General features: G+C 36.5%; 1 protein-coding gene across 6 annotated transcripts in view; it reads right to left on the reverse strand.

The window, feature by feature from the left end:
• Positions 1-1,467: 1,467 nt before the first annotated feature.
• Dcx (doublecortin) overlaps positions 1,468-21,047 on the reverse strand; it is a 349,437-nt gene continuing 329,857 nt past the window's right edge. For all 6 annotated transcript variants that reach the window (XM_063246295.1, XM_063246293.1, XM_063246294.1 and 3 more), the window contains one exon: positions 1,468-9,621. In XM_063246295.1, the coding sequence (XP_063102365.1) occupies positions 9,593-9,621 (29 nt within the window). In that variant the 3' untranslated portion in view covers positions 1,468-9,592. The remainder of the gene's footprint in view (positions 9,622-21,047) is intronic.

A 21,047-nucleotide genomic window follows, 5' to 3' on the forward strand; every position in this document is an offset into this window, starting at 1 on the left:
AAGGTTTTGGTTTAATATCTAGGTCTCTGATCCATTTTAATTTGATTTTAGTACAGGGAGAGACAAGGATCTAGTTTAAATCTTCTGCATGTGAATATCCAATTGTATCAGCACCATTTGTTAAAGGGGCTTGTCTTTTCTGCAGCAAATGTTTCTGGCCCCTTTGTCAAAAATTAAATGGTTGTAGATACACGGGTTTTTCTCTGCATCTTCTGCTCTATTCCACTGGACTCATTTCTTTTATATGAGAAACCTGAAAAAATTAATTAAAATAAAGAAGGGATGACAGAAATGTAGAAGGTAGATGCTTGGAAAGGGAGAAGGAGAAAGGGACAGAAAAAAGAGAGGAGGGGGTAGTAGGATTGGAAATAATCAAAATATGTTAAGTGCACATATCAATTTTCCATATTGATAACATATAAGAAAATTTGCCTCAATGGAGATTTGGAAACAAATACATACTTATCTTCTACCATAGTCAAAATATCACCAAAAAGATGATATTTTTAATGATGTAATATCAAAACAAAAGGTAATCCATTAAGTGGAATATATTATTTCTTTTTTTAAAAAAACACTGTATTGTCCTTAGTTTTATCTTTCCACTACAGTCTGGTGAAAATTTAATTACAAAAATTTTATTGCAGGGGTCAAACTAGTCTGATTGTTGCATTAAACTTTTTTTTAGATGAGGATCAAAAAGAAGCCCTATCTCTATCTACTATGTTTGTCTTCACCAAAGTTATGGCCATAGGACTAGTTGATAAAATACTGTATGGAAGAGGAACTCCTACTCACCTCCGTCCTTGGGAGTGCTTAGGAGATGTTGACGTCTTTGTGTCTCCAAACATAGATTAAGTTAGAGTTGTAGGATTGGCTGTCACAGAACAGGCCAAAGATCTCAGATTTCCCAAGAGCTTAGCCTCTTCTTTTTGTGCCTTGCTTCCCACTCTCTACATCAACTTTTTCCCAAGCCTCGTTCCTTGTGTTCTTGATCTCATTGAAACACAGTCTGAGAAAATATTTATTAATTTGTACCCAATCTATGTGCTCCTCTTCCAAGATAGTAGCTACACTATCAACCTATTGAGGAACAATGACTACACTGTTAATGAATTTCAGGTAGCAAGTAGAGATCTTTAAGGAACACCGAGTCTTTTTCATGTCTTAGAAAACACACTCAATGTGGCCCCTTATTGTAATGACACAGAATGGCTTTGGGCAAAGCATTTTATACACAAAGCAGGTTATTTGATTTCCATTCAACTGTGGAGGGAGAGCCAAGATCATACATGTTACAAATGTGCTGTGCTGTTATAGTTTTTCCATCATACATTGATCTTCAGCTTTCTCATTCATAAAATTAAGAGTTTTTACAATATAATGTCTAATTCCTGCCAGGTGGGACATATTGTGGTTATATGATCATTGACTTGATTGTTTAAAAAAGAGAATGTCAGCCAAAAATATTGAAATCAAGTTTTTATTTTTGGAAAATGACATTACATATATCTTGCAAATGTACACAGAAATGAGAATGCTATGGAGAACACAGCTTAAGAGCCAAAATGATCGCAAGAGCAGTTCTTTGACTGCCCAGTGTTGAACACTGCAGATCTGCAGCATTCACAGTTCACAACACTTTACACAAATGGCTAATTTCTCTAGACAACCTGGAAGTCCTCTGACCAAAGAGCCCTCATCAAATTATGGAGGGGGAAGGGGTAGGGGAATGTACCAGGCACAAGAAATAAAAGAGTTTGCTCCAATCACTTTACTTGGGCCTCACCTAACCCACCAGTACAAGGGGAAACAGTAAACCAAAAAGAAGAATGTCTGCTTAAAATATAGCCTTTGAATCACAGCCTAAGAGCAGGCTAGGCATTGCCTAGGAAACACAGAGATGCACATAAATCCATCATGTTCTCACTTTTCTGGCTATTCTAAAGGGGTGACTAAACCCCCTAAGTATTAGTTGTATTTTTCTCTTTTCCTTTTCTTTTTTTCCCAATAATTATTGGTCATTGATCAAGCTGATGTCTCCAAATTCCTCAAAACTAAGGCAAGGATCTGGGACATCATTGTATATTATCTTCGAATTATGTGCAATTCTGATAATTCTTCAATTTTGTAATGTAATCCAAGGGCCAAAGACATTCCTGATTTGCCAGTGATTTTTTTATGCAAAGGGAAGCTGAATCTTCGATCGTCATGTCATTCCTTGAGAAATAGTCAATAACTGTTGAGAGACTGCCGAGAAAAGCCTTTTTTTTTCCATTTTTGGTTTATTTGTTCTTTGCTGACTTTTCTTGGTGGGAATTATTGGCCTCATAGTCAGTTATTTAGAATTGTAAGATACCTGGGAGTGGGGTGGGGGTGGGACTAGGTAGGGGATAGGGAAGAGGGGCCACAAGGAAGAATGCATTCTTTTCAGAGGTTAAAATGAGTTATTTAAGAAATGTGATTGTATAATACCATGCATTTACTCTCCAAAGCTAGTCACTAGCAAGCTAACACTTCTAACACTACAACTACCAATTACAACTGTTTTTGCTACAGTTACTTAAGTCTAACTACAGTATAGGGCAGAAAGGGTGGGCTGTTTCCATTTTAAACTTTCCCCCTTTGAAAATGACCAGAACAGCATTTTCTGTACAAGTTTAATGGCACAAAAATGACATCAAAAATGTTTTAAAAAGTTACCACACGTGAGAAATGCAAAAAGTCAATCAAAACATGCATTAGTTGTATACAAGTCATAGGAGATCACTGGCTTTAAGCTGCAATATATTACAGGCCCACACATTGGAGACTATTTGGCATAATCTCTTACTTGCTCAAATCCCTTTAGAAGAGTTTGCAATGAAAAGTCATTAGAAATTTTGGCATTCAATATAGTATTGCCAAACAAAGACATTCTCATGGGTTATACAGTCTGTTGTAAAATTAGCACCTACACAGTCTTTCTTTAGACTAATTGCTCATCTGTAAACTGTCTATGCAAGATCATGGACAGTTGCTGTTAAAAGTAAAATTTTTAAGTAAGTATCCTAACTGAAGGAAAATACATTGCAATTAAGTGAATTTTTTTATAGTTTGGATTGGTTACTCTTCTTATTTAAATAAACCCCAACTGCTGATCATTTTATGTTTAAAAACTCAGTAGCTGGTAAGCTCAACATATACAGTTATTACAGAGATCTTACTTAGTAAGTAGTGGTAAAAGTTTAAACAAATATCTTCTATTCCCCCACCCACAACTGAGCCAATCCAAATGACAAGAGCAATTAGTTGTGTTCTCTCCTTATATTATATTGCAGCTGTTTAAACTATGAGCAAAGTAAATAAAATCAAATAATAGTATTTAGCTGGTATGAGTCCATCGGTGGATTTTTCTGTTCAACTGACAATTTCTAGCACCTTCATTGCTCCACAAAATGGCAGACTAAAAAGGAACCACAGAATATTCTGTACAGTGCCTGGAAGGCCAAAATCTAAAGATACATGAGCTTCAAGGAAATGGTTGAGAAAATATGCTGAGATGGAAAATGGAAAACAAGAAAGGGCCAGGATTTAATTGATTACCCTTGAATGGGGTAGCAACAGGGTGGGTTGAGTCTGACAATAAATTTTCATCAATCCCGAGACAGAATCACAAGTTAAGAAGAAGCACATACTCTGCCAAGGCAAAGAGACAGGGGTACAATTAAAAGAGATAATAAAAGAGAAGAATTGCATAGAACAAAGAGTTCATGTCTGTACTATGGAAAGAGAGTGGTAACACAGAGTATAGCAGAGAACAATTATAAGGAACTAGATAGAGAAAGAAAAGAGATACTTCAGAGGTAGAGTGGCACAAAGCCATTATTCCCTTGGGTTATTTTCCAGAAATAGTACATTCCTGTGCCTTCAAGTCTACCTTAGTTTACAAGCTGTTTGTTCTGACTTCTTTTGTGCCATCTGACCTCTCCCAACTAATCTGCCTTTCTAATCAGGAACAGGAAGATGCTTTCGTTCCAAAAGGAGTTCTATACTCCCTTACCCCCGTATTCAAGGTAAGAAAAAAATACCTTTAATTCCAGAAGAAGCTGAAGTGAATCAAGGATACAAAATTAGTCTTATCAAAAAAGTGAGCCAAATGTTGCACTTAGTTTGGCCAAAGTTTGAGGTCTGCATAGATCCTAAACAAGGAAAACAAGCAGGAAGTATCACCAAGTGGCTGGGTGTAAAGATCACCTTAGAACTCTGAGGATGAAAGCGAGCTTTGGGGCCCAGGGTAGGGGAGACAGAATGGGAAGGCACCTTTTTCTGGAGGAATGAGATGGTATATAGTCTTCAATCAGACATACGGAAAGACAGGCTTATAGCGAAAATGTGTGCTCGTCTCTGGTGAGAAAAAGTAAAAGGAGCTAGAAGCTGCTGAGAGCCCCAGTCCATAGTAGGTTTCTCCTGGAGTTAGTGCTCTGTTGTTTTAGAAATGCATTTTCCTCCCCACATTTGTGTCTTGGCTACTAAAGTAAGGACTGTTAGCCAGAGGAAGAATAAAATTGTGTATCCATTTTAAAGATATAACTCGTATTATTTTACTACATAACAGCACTTCTAAGGACTAACAAAGAGCAATCCATGGTATAGGCCACCAAACGCCAGAGAAACTAATCCCTCTCCAGCCAAAAGGCAGGCATGAAGAATCAGTGAACTGTTCTTGCTCCAGGTTGTCAAGTCAGCAAAGAAAAAGAAAACTCACATTGGGGCCACACAGCAGTAGACAGGGCTGCCCCAAAGGGCAGTTAGGGATATGACAACTTCTCAGCTCCATACAAGAGACCCAAGAGAGTCTCCATTTCAAAATTCTATTGCTATGAAAGAGATCATGCGTAACATACCATCAGTGGCTAGACCAAGACTTAATCTTTGCCTCTTTGGGTTCTATGTCCTAATACATAGGATGCCAGTCCCTTCTTTGCCCCAGATGAGCTCTGAACCACAAATAGTTTACTTAAAAAATCAGTCTGAGCCTAATATCCAAATCTCTTAATTCAGTGATGGCAAAACATGAGTGAGACTTAGCCATAGATCAAGTGGCCCCATGTGACCGAGAATGGATTACAGTTACTCTTCTTTCCTTCCTTCCTTGCCTTTGAAAAAAGGAGAGGGAGAAGGTCACTCAAATCTTGCTGTCCCAGTGATTTTTGTCCAGGGGAATCTTGACATAGTTGTTTAGTTGTTTCTGAGATGGAGCGATTCTTTGAAACATTCCCAACACTGTACTGGAGCTCATTTGGAAGATATGGACATGCTTATTCACCCATCTCAGGGAGGTGTGTGTGTGTGTGTGTGTGTGTGTGTGTGTGTGTGTGTAAAAGTAAAGAAATTCCATTTAGAATCAAATCTGAGAAGGATTGGGTATATATCTAGATACTGTATTTTAGAGATTATAGATGAAGACCCAGTATAGACCAAGACAAGCACTGAATTGCTAGTCTAAAGCTTGGATGAGGTGATTTTAAGTAGAAATCTGAGAGATAGCTGGACATCCACTTTAAAATTCTTTAGTTACTTCTGACTGGGGAGAAGAAGCAGGAAACTGAAAGAAATATCTGGGGTATGGAGAAAGACTAGTAGGTCTCTTAGAATTCAATTAATGATATCTCTTAGATCCAGAGAAGAGACTTGCTGTAGAGAAAAATCTATGCTAAGACTTTGGTTGCCCTGGTTTCTGACACAGAAGGCCACAGAAGTGTACACAAGAAAAAGTGTATGGTGTGAAGAGCACACTGCTTGCTATTTTAGTGCAAACACAAGAAGCCAATGTTTAACATCAGCCAGGGTACATTTTACACATAAACCCTTGCTTATATGTGGAAATTGTCCCCATTAGGGCAAGATGGCTATAGGGACTCCATGAATGAAGGCAACCATAGTAAGACTAAGTATTCTATCTAACTGGTCTTACATATTTTAAAAGAAATCATTGCCAGTAGGAATGGTAGCCACCCTAGTTTTTAAACAAATGTTCAAAAGCCATTACAGAAAGTCAAGAACAAAAATGTTATTCTTTCTGCTTTCCCTGTTTTGGAAACAAACTTCTCTGTAGCCTGGGAAGACCAACAAGTATGAGATGACATGAGGTGAGCTGAGAGGGATAACTAGTCTTCCATAACATTTTGACAGAGACAGGAATTAGGATCTGTTGAGGGGCACCTCCAGGTGGGACAACGATCCCTGAACTAGATGGATCATTGTTCCTACTATTTCTTCCCTCTCTGAGGACATCTTCAGCCTGTGTAGATGAAAATCAAGTGAATGTACAGAGAAAGGACCATATTAGCTTGTTGGGTGAATTGTCCACTGAGATTGGGACAGCAACATATGGCTCCAAGATGTAATATTATCCTGGGAAAGAATTCTCAGGAGCCCAGTGGAAGGCAACACTGGTTAGCGGGAAAAGGCTTTGGAATAAGAGGAAAACGATGTGGGTTCTAATCCCAGCCCTGTCCTTGGCCAACTGTGTGACCCTGAAGTAGTTATTTTACCTCTGCATCTCCATTTCCTGGCCTGCAAATGAGGAATTTGAAGTAGATGTTTTATTTTTAAGGTTCCTTCCAGCTAGAAAACTATACGCTTCAGTCTAGGCTAATACTAAAGTCCATAAGGACACAAAGCAGTCATGCTAATGGCTATCCTTTCCAAAACAATGAAGAGAAAAAGAGCTTTTCTCTCAATTTACCCCTAGTTAACACTACTTATGAAGTTACTTGTTCAGCCCAGCCCTCATATATATACATTTCCCCTTCTTTGTCCCTATTTCTAGTTCTGTAAGGAAGAAAACTCAGGAGGTAGGAACAAGCAACAGATGGTGTGTGTGTGTGTGTGTGTGTGTGTGTGTGTGTGTGTGTATGTATGTGTATGTGTGCGTATCTGAAGTGTATTCACAGGAAGGGAGAAGTTATAGGGAGTAGTGGCAAATGCTTGCTGATTTGTTTCCTGACCATGCAAAAGTCAACATGATGAGACAGGTGTGGTAAAATTGGATTGAGTAAAAGTGGTAATGAATAATAGAGGTGAAAGAGCTCAATTATACACAAAAATTTGCCCTATAAATTGGCCAGTTAAAAATATAATTGCTGTAGACTTGAATTTTGAGTTATGCTGAGCCCATATGAAGAGGCAGTACAGAAATATTTCTTGGTAACCGATCAAAAGAAAAATGGAAGTTGTACTTATTGGTACAGAATAGTATTGGATCAAAGATTATTCTAAAGAAATAAGATCCATTTAGGATTTTCTAGTGATACATGTGCCACAAGCAAGAAAATGCTCAGAAAACTAGTGTGGAATCTGGGCATAATAAAGCCTGGATTTTTCTTGTGGCCCAACCATCCTAGCAGGTCATTACCTTGCCCATGTCTCCATTTCCTCATGTCCAAATAAATGTAAGGAGTTAAATGAGATCTTGAGAAAGACCATTGGCAGAGGGTTTTCTGTAGAGGGTCTTACCTAAAGTTTAAAAATAGATCTTTTACCCCCAATCCCAAGTATCACTTTTTCCTAATTAACTACAAACTGTTCTGGCAGGGACTACAAAACCCTGAGCTTCTAGAAAGAAAGAATTGCTGAGTAAAATAGGACTAATGGTTTTAAATGTGCCTACAAATAAAGGAGAAGGCAAAAGGACATCTTTATAATTTAGGGTTCTCCAATGACCAGTTTAACCAGAAACCAGTGTTAGCATCATTTAACTTCTGAACCAGAAGTGTCTCTGGTCACTGAGGAAATCTGAAACATATTGAGGGCATCTATTCTTACCACCCTGTGTTCTTACTTGCAGATCAGCAATGCCAACAAGTTGCCACCAATCCATGCTGGGTTGTCTTAGAATATTTCCTAATTGTGAAGCAGCTGCAGATACACACACACATGCGCGCACACACAGAGATCAAGCTTATTCCATGTAGAGTGGAGGGACAATTGTAAGTCATTCAGTAGCCAAACAAGAGCCTGGCTTTGAATGTTGCATCTTTCAAAATATCTGAACAATTACAAAGAAATAAAGGAAATCTTTTATATCTGCTAAAAGTAGACACAGAATTGGCATGCATGACTTTTACCTAAATTTAGTTGTCTTTACCATTATGGGCTATGATTACAGACAAAAAGCAGTGGTATGAACCTGTACCTCAAAGACTGAGAACTATTTCAAAAGATCAGTCCTTAATAAGAAGGAATCCTTTCTAATGTTAAAGACAAGTGAAAGGATTCTGTATCTTCAGTATGAAATATTAGGATTATAGATAAAAGAGTTGCTTAAAATATGTCATAACATTTCATTGAAAATATAAGAATGTCTGGTCCACATTGAAATTATTAATGTAAGCATAACTCTTAAAAAGCTATCAAAAGATTGATTCTATTGAATTGGCCTCTCTGCTATTTAGTTTATTTTCTCCTGGAGGTTTCTGTTTGGCAGTGACAGCATGATTTCTAAACTACATTATTCTTCTGGGTTTTTTTTTTTTTTTTTGGTAAATTTTCTGCATGTGTTTTTTAGACAAAGGAAAAATCACCAGTTTATAAAAAAGGAGCCTGAAGAGTTTGCTCCTGAAATACAGTCATGAGTTTATATAAAAAGGATACTGGTTTCTTGCTATAAAAAGCGACTGAAAGATGTCAGACCTGAAAACATATTCTCACAGTGTTTTCAATATTGGCTGTTTACAAGGCATTCAATAGAACAGTGAGAGATGGATACCATAAAGTTCATGTAATAAGTTGCTATGTTATTAGACAGCCTCCTAGAGGAATCAGGTATATGACATCCTTTACCCCAGACTCATCAATTGTCTATTGATTCCAAAATTGCCCTAGTGAAGAGATTGATCAGGAATTCACTGTGCTTTACAAACTCTACTGAAATATCTGCATTTCCCAATCCTGCCTCACCTCTTTCAGCTAACCCTGCATCATGGCCCCAAGTATCTGGTGCCACAATAAGTTGCTGGTGTTTCTCCCCTTGGACAAGCCAGAGTTGGGGCTAGCCAACAAATTGGAGCTCAGTCAGAAGTGAATAGCAAGGTTGGGGAGCTACCATGCCATCCTCCTGAAATCCTCCAGCATTTTTAAGTTCCAGAGACAAGGGGTACTTGTGTTTGTCACTCTTGGATCTGCCAATGATTTTTTTCTTATACAAACATTTTAAGTGCTATGCAGGTAAATAGCCCTCTACAGAAGGAAGTCAGTAGGGTATGACCAAACAAAGACAATGAACATGTCTAATCATTCAGTAGAAAGGTCATGGACTAGCACATTTTTGCATCCCTGGAAAGATACCAAAGAATGGTTATCAATCTCTCTCTCTCATAACTGGTAACTGTGGATCAGTGGCCCAGAGGAGAAATCACAGGAAAATAAATCCAACATACTACAGTGTGTTTTGTAAAATAACAACAACAACAAATAAAATTTTAAAAGCACCAATAGCCCTGTTGGATACTCGAGCGAAAGTACCCTACTGTCTTGGTAGGCTTGGATTTGCACACTGGATTGAATACACTCTCTCTCCTTTCACATGGAATCACCAAGTGAGTCTGAGTCATCCAAGGACAGAGGCAGGTACAGATCCTATAAGAATAGAAAAAAAAAAAGTTAACTTTCCTTTTCTTGACTCCTTGAGCTCTGGAAAAGCTGGGTTAGTTTTTTATTGATATTTTTCTGTCGTTTTATTTTGAAATCGTGATCAGTTCACAAAAAGTTGAAACATGTATTGGGAGACACCAGATACTAGCATAACCTACACTGAATTTCTCCCCAAACTTGCATCTTGCAGTTTTTCATGCATTCATTTGTGTGTGTGCATGCATATGTGTATAGAGTTCTGTGCAATGTTATCACAGTGAATTTGTATGCCCACCACCACAGTCAAGATAAAACCTTTACTACAGGGCTCCTTTGCTGATAACTACAACCTTGTATAATACAAGCATCACCCTCTCATACCTAAGCCATTGCAACAAATAATAAGTTTTCCATCTCTATAAATTTGGCATTTCAAGAATGTTCTATATATGGAAACTTACTGTGTGTAACTGTTTGGAATTGGCCTTTTTTATTCACCATAATTCCCTTAAGATTCACCCAAGTTGTTGCACGTGTCAACTGTTTGCTCTTGTTTTGCTGAATGATATCCTATTGTGTGAATGTACCACAGCTTGCTTAACTGTTCACCCATTGAAGCACATGTAGGAAGCTTCCAATTCTGGGCTATTCTTTGTGAAGGTAAATGTTCATTTCTTCTGGGATAAATGACCAAGAGTACAATTGCTGAGTCATATGATAATTACAGATGATAAATTAGTTTTTGTTTTTTGACAGAATAGAATGAATACAGAATGTTTCATATGCATGTTTAGTTTTGTTAGGACTGTCATATTGTTTCCCGGAATAGCTTTACCATTTCCATTCTCATTAGCAAAATATTAGCGATTCAGTACTTCTACATCCTCACCAGCCTTTGGTGCTTTCACTACTCTTTAACCGTTCTTGAGGATCTGCGCTGATTTCTAACTGTGGTTTTCCTTTGTATTTCTCTGGTGACTAATGATGGTAAACATCTTTTCATGTACCTAAATGACATCTATCTTTCTTCTTCAGTGAAAAATTCCTCATATCTTTTTTCCACTTCCTGATTGTATTTTTTTCCTTGCTGTTGAGTTTTAAAAGTTGTTTTTATATTCTTTAAATAAATCTTTTGTTAGATATGTGGGTTGCAAATCTTTGCTCGCAAGCTATATAGCTTATATTTTCATGCCTTTTGTATGGTCTCTGGTAAGGCAAAAGTCCTTTATTTTGGTTGGGTTCAGTTTATCTTTTTTCTTTCTTTCTTTCTTTTTTTTTTTTTGTCTTTTTCCTTTTTATTGGTACCAGGGATCAAACTCACGACTGCCTGCTTGCAAGGCAGATGCTTATGCCGCTGAGCTAAATCCCCAGCCCCTTCTTTCTTTCTTTCTTTCTGGATTGTACTTTTGTGGATAAATCTTACAACACTTTGCCTAGCTAATGTTATGGAGATTTTCTGCTATGTTTCTTTTCTAAATGTTTAAATTTAAGTAAAATTCACTTTTTAGTTAATTATTGCATATGATAAACGATTTTAGTCAAGGTTTTTGTTTGCTTCTTTGTTTCACCTATGATACCCAATTGTCCAAGCATCATTTAGTAAAAAGTCTTTCTTTCTTCCACTTACTGACATTTATACCCTTATCAGCTGTGAAGATATATGTGGATTCCTTTCAAGCTCTAAAAGAACTGCCAAGTTCTTACCAAATGGCTGAGAACATTTATTGTATTTGAACCCCTTTCAACCTATTTCCTAATGCTTTAATTTCTCATGAGGAATTGGGATTTCTAGCTCCTCTACTATCCCAAGACTTATTTCTATCTCTAGGAGATGGAATGATGTAATACCAGCTCTTCTCAATGTTCCCTGAGATTCATTTGGAAATCTTTATGGTTCCTGGTAGACTTCATCGATGGTCTACATAAAGGTTGATTTTCAAGCTCTCTGCTGTCTGTCTCTGTGTCTGTCTGTCTCTGTGTCTGTCTGTCTTTCTCTCTCCCTCTCTCTCTCTCTCTCTCTCTCTCTCTCTCTCTCTCTCTCTCTCTCTCCAAGTCCCCTATTTAAATTGGTTTTGCTTGGAAGCCTACTTCATGAGAAAAATGTAGTTTTTCTCATTGAATCAGGGGTGACATAGTTGGAAAGTCACTTAGTTCTATATTTCTGCTCATCCCTAAAATGGAGCACAATTAGAAAAGCACTGTATATACATGTTCTCAGCAAGATATCAAGAAGAAAACTTTAGAATCCACTATATGAATATTTAAGGGATTCCTTCCTTTGGTAAAATGAGGAAATAAGAAAAGAACTTCAGTTGCGGACTATCCAGAAATATTAAAGAACACAGCTTCTCCACGAGGTAAAGGAATAAGTGAAACTAAAGAAGAGTAGAAAGCAGGACTTACTTCTCTAACATTAGGAATGCTTTTCACCGAGAAAGGTAAGACTAGGACCGAAAAACTTGTATACATCTTAAAAAGGATTGTTGACTAAAATGTACATAGAAATCTGAGGATTTATAATTGGCTAATTAGCACCATGATACTGAAAAGTCTTTAACCCTTAGTTTTTCATAAGCAAAATAAAAGCTTTACATTGATAATCTGTAAAGTCTCTTCCAGCTCTGAGACTATAATTTGGAACTCTGAACAAAATATTTAATGCTTCATAACAAAGGCAACTATAGCAAATAGACTCATGTCTCACTACCCTGCCAACATCCCTTCATTATAAGTCAGAGTTTAACAATTTTTTCTATAAAATATTAGTAAGTAATTTAGGCTGTATTTTCTAGTCATGCATGGTCTCTGTGACATATTCCTTTTCCTTTGTTTGGATTTTGTTTCTTTTACAACCCTTTAAAGATATAAACCCATTTTTATAATAGGAAACTATCTATACAATACCCAGGTCACAACAGGTTTGGCACTATTGTTCTGAACTAACAAATGAAAGGCAATTGTATAATTAATAAATGAATAAGAACTATAGTAAGTCCCTGACTTACAAACATTCTAATTACAATCTTTAACAGATATGAATGAACCTCATATTACAAACATTCATAGATATTAACAAATTGCAGAAGTAGTTTATATATCTGGTGGACATTGTCATGGATGTGTTGCTGTAGTATACAGTAGCACAGTGTTCAATCAGAGCCCAGGATGTCCAGAAGTAAGCAGAAAAGCAGTGGTTATATGGAGAGGAAGCACAAAGCATTACATATTGTATAGTTGTCAAAGGTATATGAGAGTTACTTTGTCAGACTTATGAATGAATCCAACTTACAAATATTCTCTGTTCTCATTAGTAAGTTGGGGACTTACTATACAATGCTAAGCAAACAAATACTAATGAAATTGAATTCAGACAACGGAGTTGCATCTCTGAAGGGATTTAATTTTCAAGTAGTACTAGAGTAAAGTGAAAATTCAACATAGTTGAAAATGTCTTTGAGCTCTAGACTTCCAGAAACATGGAATAAGACTCTAAAAATCTGTTCCTCCATAAATGAAAATCAACTTTTTCACAACTCTAGAAATGAACCAAAGATTGCAACAATCTAAGAAATGTTCATTCAAATGGCTCAATCTTGTTAGCATACTAAGATCTGTATTGATTTAACTTGTCCTATTTTCATTCTTCCTTTCTCCAGCTCCATGGTAGTCTTGAAAACAAGCTGCTTTCAATATCTGTGAAAGATAGCAACCTAGGTGACACTGTAGGACACAGCTGGGAGTTCATTCCCAGAGAACTGTCACTGTTTAACCTTTTTTTTTAGCTCCCTGAAAGGTTTTCTTTTTTTCCTTTATTTGTTTATTTATTTTTTCCTTTGAGACAAGGTTTCATTATGCCATTCAAGCTGGCCTTGATCCCACTTTGTAGTCCAGGCTGGCCTTGAACTTGCAGCCATCCTCCTGCTTCAGCCTTTCGAGTGTTGGTACTACAGGTATGTGCCACCACACCTGGCTCTAGCCTAGAAGGTCCTGCTTGCTGGGTTCTTCTTTATTTGATTTGACGCAGAACACGCTCACTATCACTATGAACAATATTTTCAGAGGTCACAAGTCAAGCTGCAATTGTTTAAAAATCACAGCTGCCTGAGGATAGGGCATATAAAGCTTCTTAAAAGCTCAGAGAAAAGCTGCAGAATTAGCTGTCTACAAGGAGTTACAAACAATTCTAACGCCTATTCCTGGGAGTCTAGAAGACCAGGCACATGGTAAGGATTGGGTGGATTGTGGACATACTCTAAAACAACAACAACAAAATAAGGCCCTGTTTCCTCATCTCTGGCTGATTTTGAGGTTCTGTGATAGCAGCAAATGAAAACTGAACTAGAGTCCTAACCTATCTGGAAGAGCATTGAAATCATGCTCCTCAGAAAAGGCTAGGAGGGTTATCCAATCAAAGTATTTAAAGAAATCAAGCAACATCATGCATTTCATGCAAAATTATCATTATCAGAAATAAATGAGAAATGGAGATAATCCCAGAATAGCAGATTCCATAGCTAATAAATAGATCTACAAGAAATACTGAAAGAAATGTTCAGAGAAAAGTGAGTAAGACACTACAGAGTAAATTCAATTCACATTAAAAAACAAGTAAAAGTTCATAAGTAAATTCCAGAGATCATATAAACTTAATTTTGTAACTTTTCTTCTTTTTTATTAATACATAATGGAGTACTACTCTGCCATAAATATAAACTTGAGTCATTTGCAGGAAAATGGAGACACTTTGAGACCATAATGTTAAGTGAAATAAATCAGACACACAATTTAAATATTCAATGGTTTCTCTTATATAAGCAATCCAAATTATAAGGAGCAAATTAAAAGATAAATAATAGAAAGTAGGGAGATAGATGCTACTTAAATGGGAGGGATATTGAAAGTCAAAGTGAGGGGATGAAAAAGGGATGAAAAAAGAAATTAAGATGTGTTATGTACATGCACTAATTCCGTATAAAAATGGAAACATTATGTACCACAAAATGTGCTAATAAATAAAAAAAGAAAAAAATATAGAAATGGGGAAAAAGTTTTTCAACTTAAAAAAATAAAGTTGATGATCTCAAATCAAATTGTAGTACGTATATTTGAGGTTTAAAATGAAGTTACGGGATACATGTAGATAATATGATTTTTACTTTAGTGGAATGAACACCTTTGATCTAATTTTTTGTGTGTGATGAGAGTAGCTAAAATGTACTTATTCCCAATAGCGTACTCTATTATTAATTATAAACTAACTCCATTTTGTCTGTGGATCTCTAGATTTGTTAACCCCACATAGCATACTACATTGTATCCTTTTACCTGCATCTCACTAGATCCTCCATCCTTTCAATCTCCCTGATTAACCCAACATTTTATTATGCATCTCCAAAGTTTTCTTTGGCTCCTTTCTTTCTGCCTGTCTTCCTTCCTCTTCTCTTTTCATTTTGATTCTACATATAAGTGAGATCATACAATATTTTTGGGTCTGGTTTATTTAAAAAGACAACTGGTTGATATAATAATTGTAAAAATGTGTTGATAAGTTTGTGCATAGAAACATAACTTGTTTGACTATAAGAATACAAAGGAGGAAGAAACAGCTACACCATAGCAAAACTTTTATATATAATTTAAATCAAGTTGGTATTAACTTGAAATAGATTATACTAAGATATTGGTATTGTAATCCTCAGGATGACTACTAAAAAAAAAACCCTCAAAATAAAATCAGTAAAACCATCAACAAGGGAATTAAAATGTAAATGAAACAATATATATCACAAAAGGCAAGAATTGCATAATAAAGGAATAAAAAAATAGGACAAACAGAAAATACCATAGTGGCTGATGTAATTGTTATTTTACCACTAGTTACTTTAAGCATTAGCAGATTAAGCTTACAAACAAAAGGCAGTGGGCTAAGGGTATTGCTCAGTGGTAAGAGTATTTAGCACAAAAACTTAGGTTCCATTCCCAGCACTGCAACAAGAAAGAAGAGGAAAAGACAGTGATTAGAAGAAAGGATTATTAAAAACAAGGTCCAACTTTATGCTGTCAAAAAGGCAGAAAAACTAAAGCTCATGGAAATTTAAAGGGAAAATTGAAAATTCAACTGCATTCATTGAAGATTTCAAACCCTGCCTTCAATAATAAAAAAGGACAGAAAATTGACAATAGAAGACTTGAAGAACATTATACACAAGCACACATCTACAGAATACCCAGACAGCAGAATACAACTTCTACTCAAGTGCTTACAAAATAATCTCTAGTATAGATGAGCTACTAAATCATAAGACAAGTTTCAGTACATTTAAATGGATTAAATTATGAAAACTATGTATTTTAATTATAATGGAATTAATTAAAAAGTAATAATAGAAGGATGTCTGGGAAGTTCACAAATATGTGGAAATTAAAACAAAAAATCAAGAGTCAAAGAAGAAATGAAAAGGGCAATTAGAAAATAATTTGAGATAAGAGAAAATGAAACTACAACATACTAAAACCTATGGCTGCAGCTAAAGCAGTTCTCAGAAAAAAAATTATATGAAATTCTCTGAATGTGCTAACCCATGGAAAAAGAGAGTAGACTCAGGATTGCCTGGGTTCTAATGGAGAGAGAAGGAGCTGTGATATGGGGTTTCTTTGAAGGGTAATAAATATTTTCTAAAATTGAATAGTGGCAGATGCTGCACAACTTTGTAATTGTATTGAAAACCACTAAACTGAACACTTCAAAGCATGGATTTTATAGTATATAAATTATATTTTAATAAGATGTTATTTTAAATGTACTTTTTAAAGGCCCTTACTTTGGTGAAAAGCTGTTCAGATAATTTTTGAGAATGCAACCATATATAACTATATGCATATATAATGAATAGAGTAATATTCAAGACATAATAATGAGTATAAATATAATAGATAAATTTTTAGTACCTTTGCTGTGTCACTCTATTATGACTATTGATGAATTTCATCAGCTAAACCTGCATATAGTGAAGTTTCCTTACCATAGAAAAAGCACAGGATCAAGAAACATGAGACCTACACTGTTATTCATTGCAAGGACATGTCTATAGTTTCTGTGGGAAATCAAAAGGTTAATAGGGAGGCAAGAAGAACAGCCCTACAACTCCTCAAAACCCTATTCTTAATTCTAGTTCCTGAGGAACCCATTCTGATCCTTCTTCAAGGAAAATAGTGACAAGCTACAAAAATCCTACATGACAAATGGTCACCAGCATTTTTGTAGCACTAAGAAGAAAGCTATTCTTGAGCTGCTCTGGAAGACCTGAAGCTCCTTTTTAGAAAGCAAGACTCCAATGCAGGTAAGTAGAGTTATGTATCACCCTATTTTACCATGGCTTGAATGGGTATCTTACTGAGGCTCCCAGGTTTACTTAGATCCTTTATGTGGGTAATCTTGCTAAGGCTATGGTTCTTAGGCTCTCAATAATTTATCTAATCTCCTTTTTCGCCCTACTTTGTCCTCTACCAGAAGCATAGAAATCTGACTTGCTCCTCATATTTGGGTTCTATATCCCCAACATAATAGTAAAGTTACTTTACTATCAAATGAGTAGTTCAACGGTCACTAATTCTTTTCTCATTGTCTTCTAACAGTTTTTTTCTTCAGCTCAGGCGGTGAGCCACAACACAATAGGTAGTTAAGAGCACGTAGGGTATGGAGCCTCTAACAACTGGAAAAAACTAAGAAGACAGATAACTCCACTCCTTCAGCACCCTATAGAGAATCATAGGGATACGTGTCTCTCAGGAGGAAATGGGACAAGAAGGCAGGGTGTGGTTAAAACTGAGTGGGAAAGGAGGAATGACAAAACCCCAAAACACATGCACAGAACAGTTCCGCAAACCCTGCACGTGGACTTCTCACAAGAACTTGAGCAGGTTTTTGATAGGATGGCCTAGACCTGATGGCAGTTTGAGGAGTGGGTGATACAAAAAGGGCACTCTACAGAGTTTTTGCCACCATGTTCCCTCTTGCATGGTGGCCCACCCTCACGCTGTGCAATGCTGTTATTTGGCCCAAACTTGCTCTTCAGAGCTTTGTTTCCTGCCTTTACTAAAACTTTGCTACCATTAAAAAAAAAGAAAGAGAAAGAGAGAACCATGAGATCTAGACTGTAGGCCTAACCTTTCACATAGCTGTTATAGGGCCTTTGCTTTCTACATTTCAAAAATTGAGGAATATAGGGATTATAAGTCCTTTATCACCTATTTGAACTCTAGAGCTTCCATAAAACACAACTCCAGACCAGAGGCAGTGGTGTGTGCCTAGAATCCCAGCACTTGGGAGGCTGAGGTAGAAAGATCACAAGTTGAAGCCCAACCTAGGAAACTCTGTCTCAAAATAAAAACATAAAAATGGCTGAAGATATAGCTCAGTGAAAAAGGCCTTTGTTCAGTCCCAAGTATCAACACCACATAAAGACATACAAAAGTCCTCCAATAATTGCATTTTTTTTCAATGCTCTAAACCATGAGAAATGAAACAGACACTGTCAAGTTAGTGAACTCCTGAATATTTTCTCAGGTAGTACAAAAGAACTTTTAGTAATATGCAGGCCACTTCAAGTCTCACCACATTGAAACAATGAACTTCAGCATTCACCTCTGCTCTTAATTGTTTGAATAATAGACACTTCAGTAGTTATATGAGAATAATATTCCAGGATTTATCTCAGAGGAGGCAGGTAAAGTCCTAGGCAAAGAATAGCACAGTGGGGAGACCCTACGAGGCAGCTGCCCTGACTTAGAATGGGTAGAGATGCAGCATGTGGAGAGAATCTATAAAACTAGGTCTAGGTATGACCTTCTGAACTTTTGTACTACCATCGGTTTATTCATGTTCAAAACATATTTTCTTGTATGGGTAGAAAAGTGTCCAGGAAAAGGAATTATCTCAATATTCTGTTTTTTGTTGATTGATATGTAGAAATACAGACACACACATATTGCTTAACAATACAAATAATTTGCACCTGAAATTCATTTGCTTAGTCCCTTGGAGCCCTACAGAACAAAATGTTTGTAACAAATACAGCTGTGCTGGCGATACTATTGAGTTAGAGAAAACAAAATATTGTCCTCTGGTCCAAGAAACTTATAGTCCAAAGGAAGTCAGGGAGGACACTTAAGAAAACTGGCTTCAACTTTGGGTTTGCAATTTTTCAATTGTGTCTTGCATTTTATGGTAGCGTGGCTTTGTCCTAACTGTTTTTAAAAGGTGAAATGCCTGTTCTCTTCACCAGCCTTCAAAAGCTTACTGAGCCTTCAAGGCCCCACCTAAATGTCACTGCTTGTAAAAAGCTTTCCCTATCTCCCTCCCTCCCCCAGTCAGATGTCTTTTCCACCCTGCTTTGTGCTTGTGCAGTCCTTCTGTTACCCTCTTGATTACATTATCTACAGCCATTTATATTAGAGTTAGTAGGGCTCGTGGACTTTGCTTGATTCATCAAACTATCTCTCTAACCACTTCTAGGAGGACAAAAGAAACCTGGAAATCAGGAAAAATGTATTTTTAATAAGTAATATTAGTTATTAAGACAATATGTTAGTTACTTAAAACAGCATGTCAAATTTTCTTTCAATTTCCAGAAACTTTGTAGGCAAATGCCCCCAAGCTTAAAATAATGGGTACAATCACTAATCTGGGAAAATATTTATAGGAAAGAGTTTTCACATGTTTCTAGATATTTTTGAACATTTTTAATATGATACTATCTTTTGAGGGAATTCTCAATAAATTTTTGTTGCCTCTCTGCATGTCTCTTTTTTTTAATGTGTAAAGTGGGGATGCTATTTCCCCTCATATGTTTTAGGGGCTATCACAAGGGTAAATGAGAAAATGGCTATCCACAAAGTTAAAGTGGCATAGAAATCCAAAATGCTGTTCTGATTAACACTTGAAAGATTACTTTGTGTCCATATTGTAGCACTTGTGTATGCGGACTTTGGCTAACCCCATTGCAGCTGCATTAAAGAAGATTCTCCATGAGCTGCTAATCAGGAGAAGCCAAAAGTCTGATTACAGTTTAGGGCCCCGCCACAGCCATCAAAAGTTACCAATGAGATGTTGGAACTTCAAGTTTGATTCCAATTGCGCAGGAGGAAAGTCATGGCCTTAACCACCTGCTTCCTGTCTCTACCATGACTCACAACTTTTAGGTCCACTTGGGTGGAAGTTCAGATGAGATGTCTCAGGCCCACTGCCTGAGGACACTGATGGTGCTCAGGCTCAGGTAGTCATGCAAAGGAGTGGTGTGAAACTGGGGCCTGAGATCCAAGTGGATTGAACTAAGGGTAAAAGACACTTTTTAGCTTATTGAGAAAAATCAGTTCAATCATCATTACTAGTGGTGTAAATACAAAGCTATGGCTTCCTTATAGGACACATAGAGAGTGATGTAATATCATCCATATGATATTTCTGTCTCAAATGTATAACCTTGAATCAAACAATGAGCAAACATCAGACAGTGCAAATTGAAGAACATTCTACACAATAACTGGCCTGTACTCTTCATTTCCATAATACACGATACTGAACGATGAAGAAAGTCTCCAGAATTTTCTGGGTAAAGAGAATTAAAAGGACATTGTAACTGAATGGATGTAGTATAAGACTAGATTAGATACTGATCCAGTAAAATAACATTATTGAGGTAATTGACAAAGTTTAAATGTGAACTATAGAATATTTAATAGTATTGTATTCTGATTTTGACATTTACAGCACAGTTATGAAAGAAAATGTCCTTGTTCTTAGGAAATATATACTGAAGTATTTAGGGGTAAAGTGGCACGCTGTGTGCAACTTAAGCTCCAGTGGTCCCCCAAATAGTAAAATACAATATAATTATATATCTATGTATATGGTACACAGAAAACAGAAAAATAAAGCAAAATAAAAGCAATAATACAATCTGTATAAAAAAGACAGAAGTCTTTATTACTCCTGCTACTTTTCAGTCAGTTTGAAATGATATAAAATAAGCTTTGCAAGTAGAATATAATACTACAATCTAAATGTTTGTTTTATTTTAAAAGTATGTTCTATAAAATTCTATAATTCATTATTTAATGTTTGTTTTCTTAACTGTCTTAAAAAGCAAAATGATAACCTGAGAATTCCACAGTGAAAACAGTGAGGGTCTGACAGTACTGCCACATGTGAACTTGGGATAGTCCTTCAATAGTTAAAATCATTTTTTAGAATTAAGTTAAAAATAACCAGGCCCAATTGCCTGGAAGCCCAACCAGGAGAAATATTTTAATAATGCTAACACTCACCTCGATGGGCTTAGGGATGGTCCTCAGCCTAAATGAACCAGTCATGTTGGTTGCAAAGCTGAATGACTGAAGAGTCCAGACAAATGCCCAAGCTGCCTCCAGCTTTG

The sequence above is a fragment of the Cavia porcellus genome, unplaced genomic scaffold (genome assembly GCF_034190915.1).
Source record: "Cavia porcellus strain 051 isolate PalLab524CR breed Dunkin Hartley unplaced genomic scaffold, mCavPor4.1 scaffold_3, whole genome shotgun sequence".
Taxonomy (NCBI): Eukaryota; Metazoa; Chordata; class Mammalia; order Rodentia; family Caviidae; genus Cavia; species Cavia porcellus.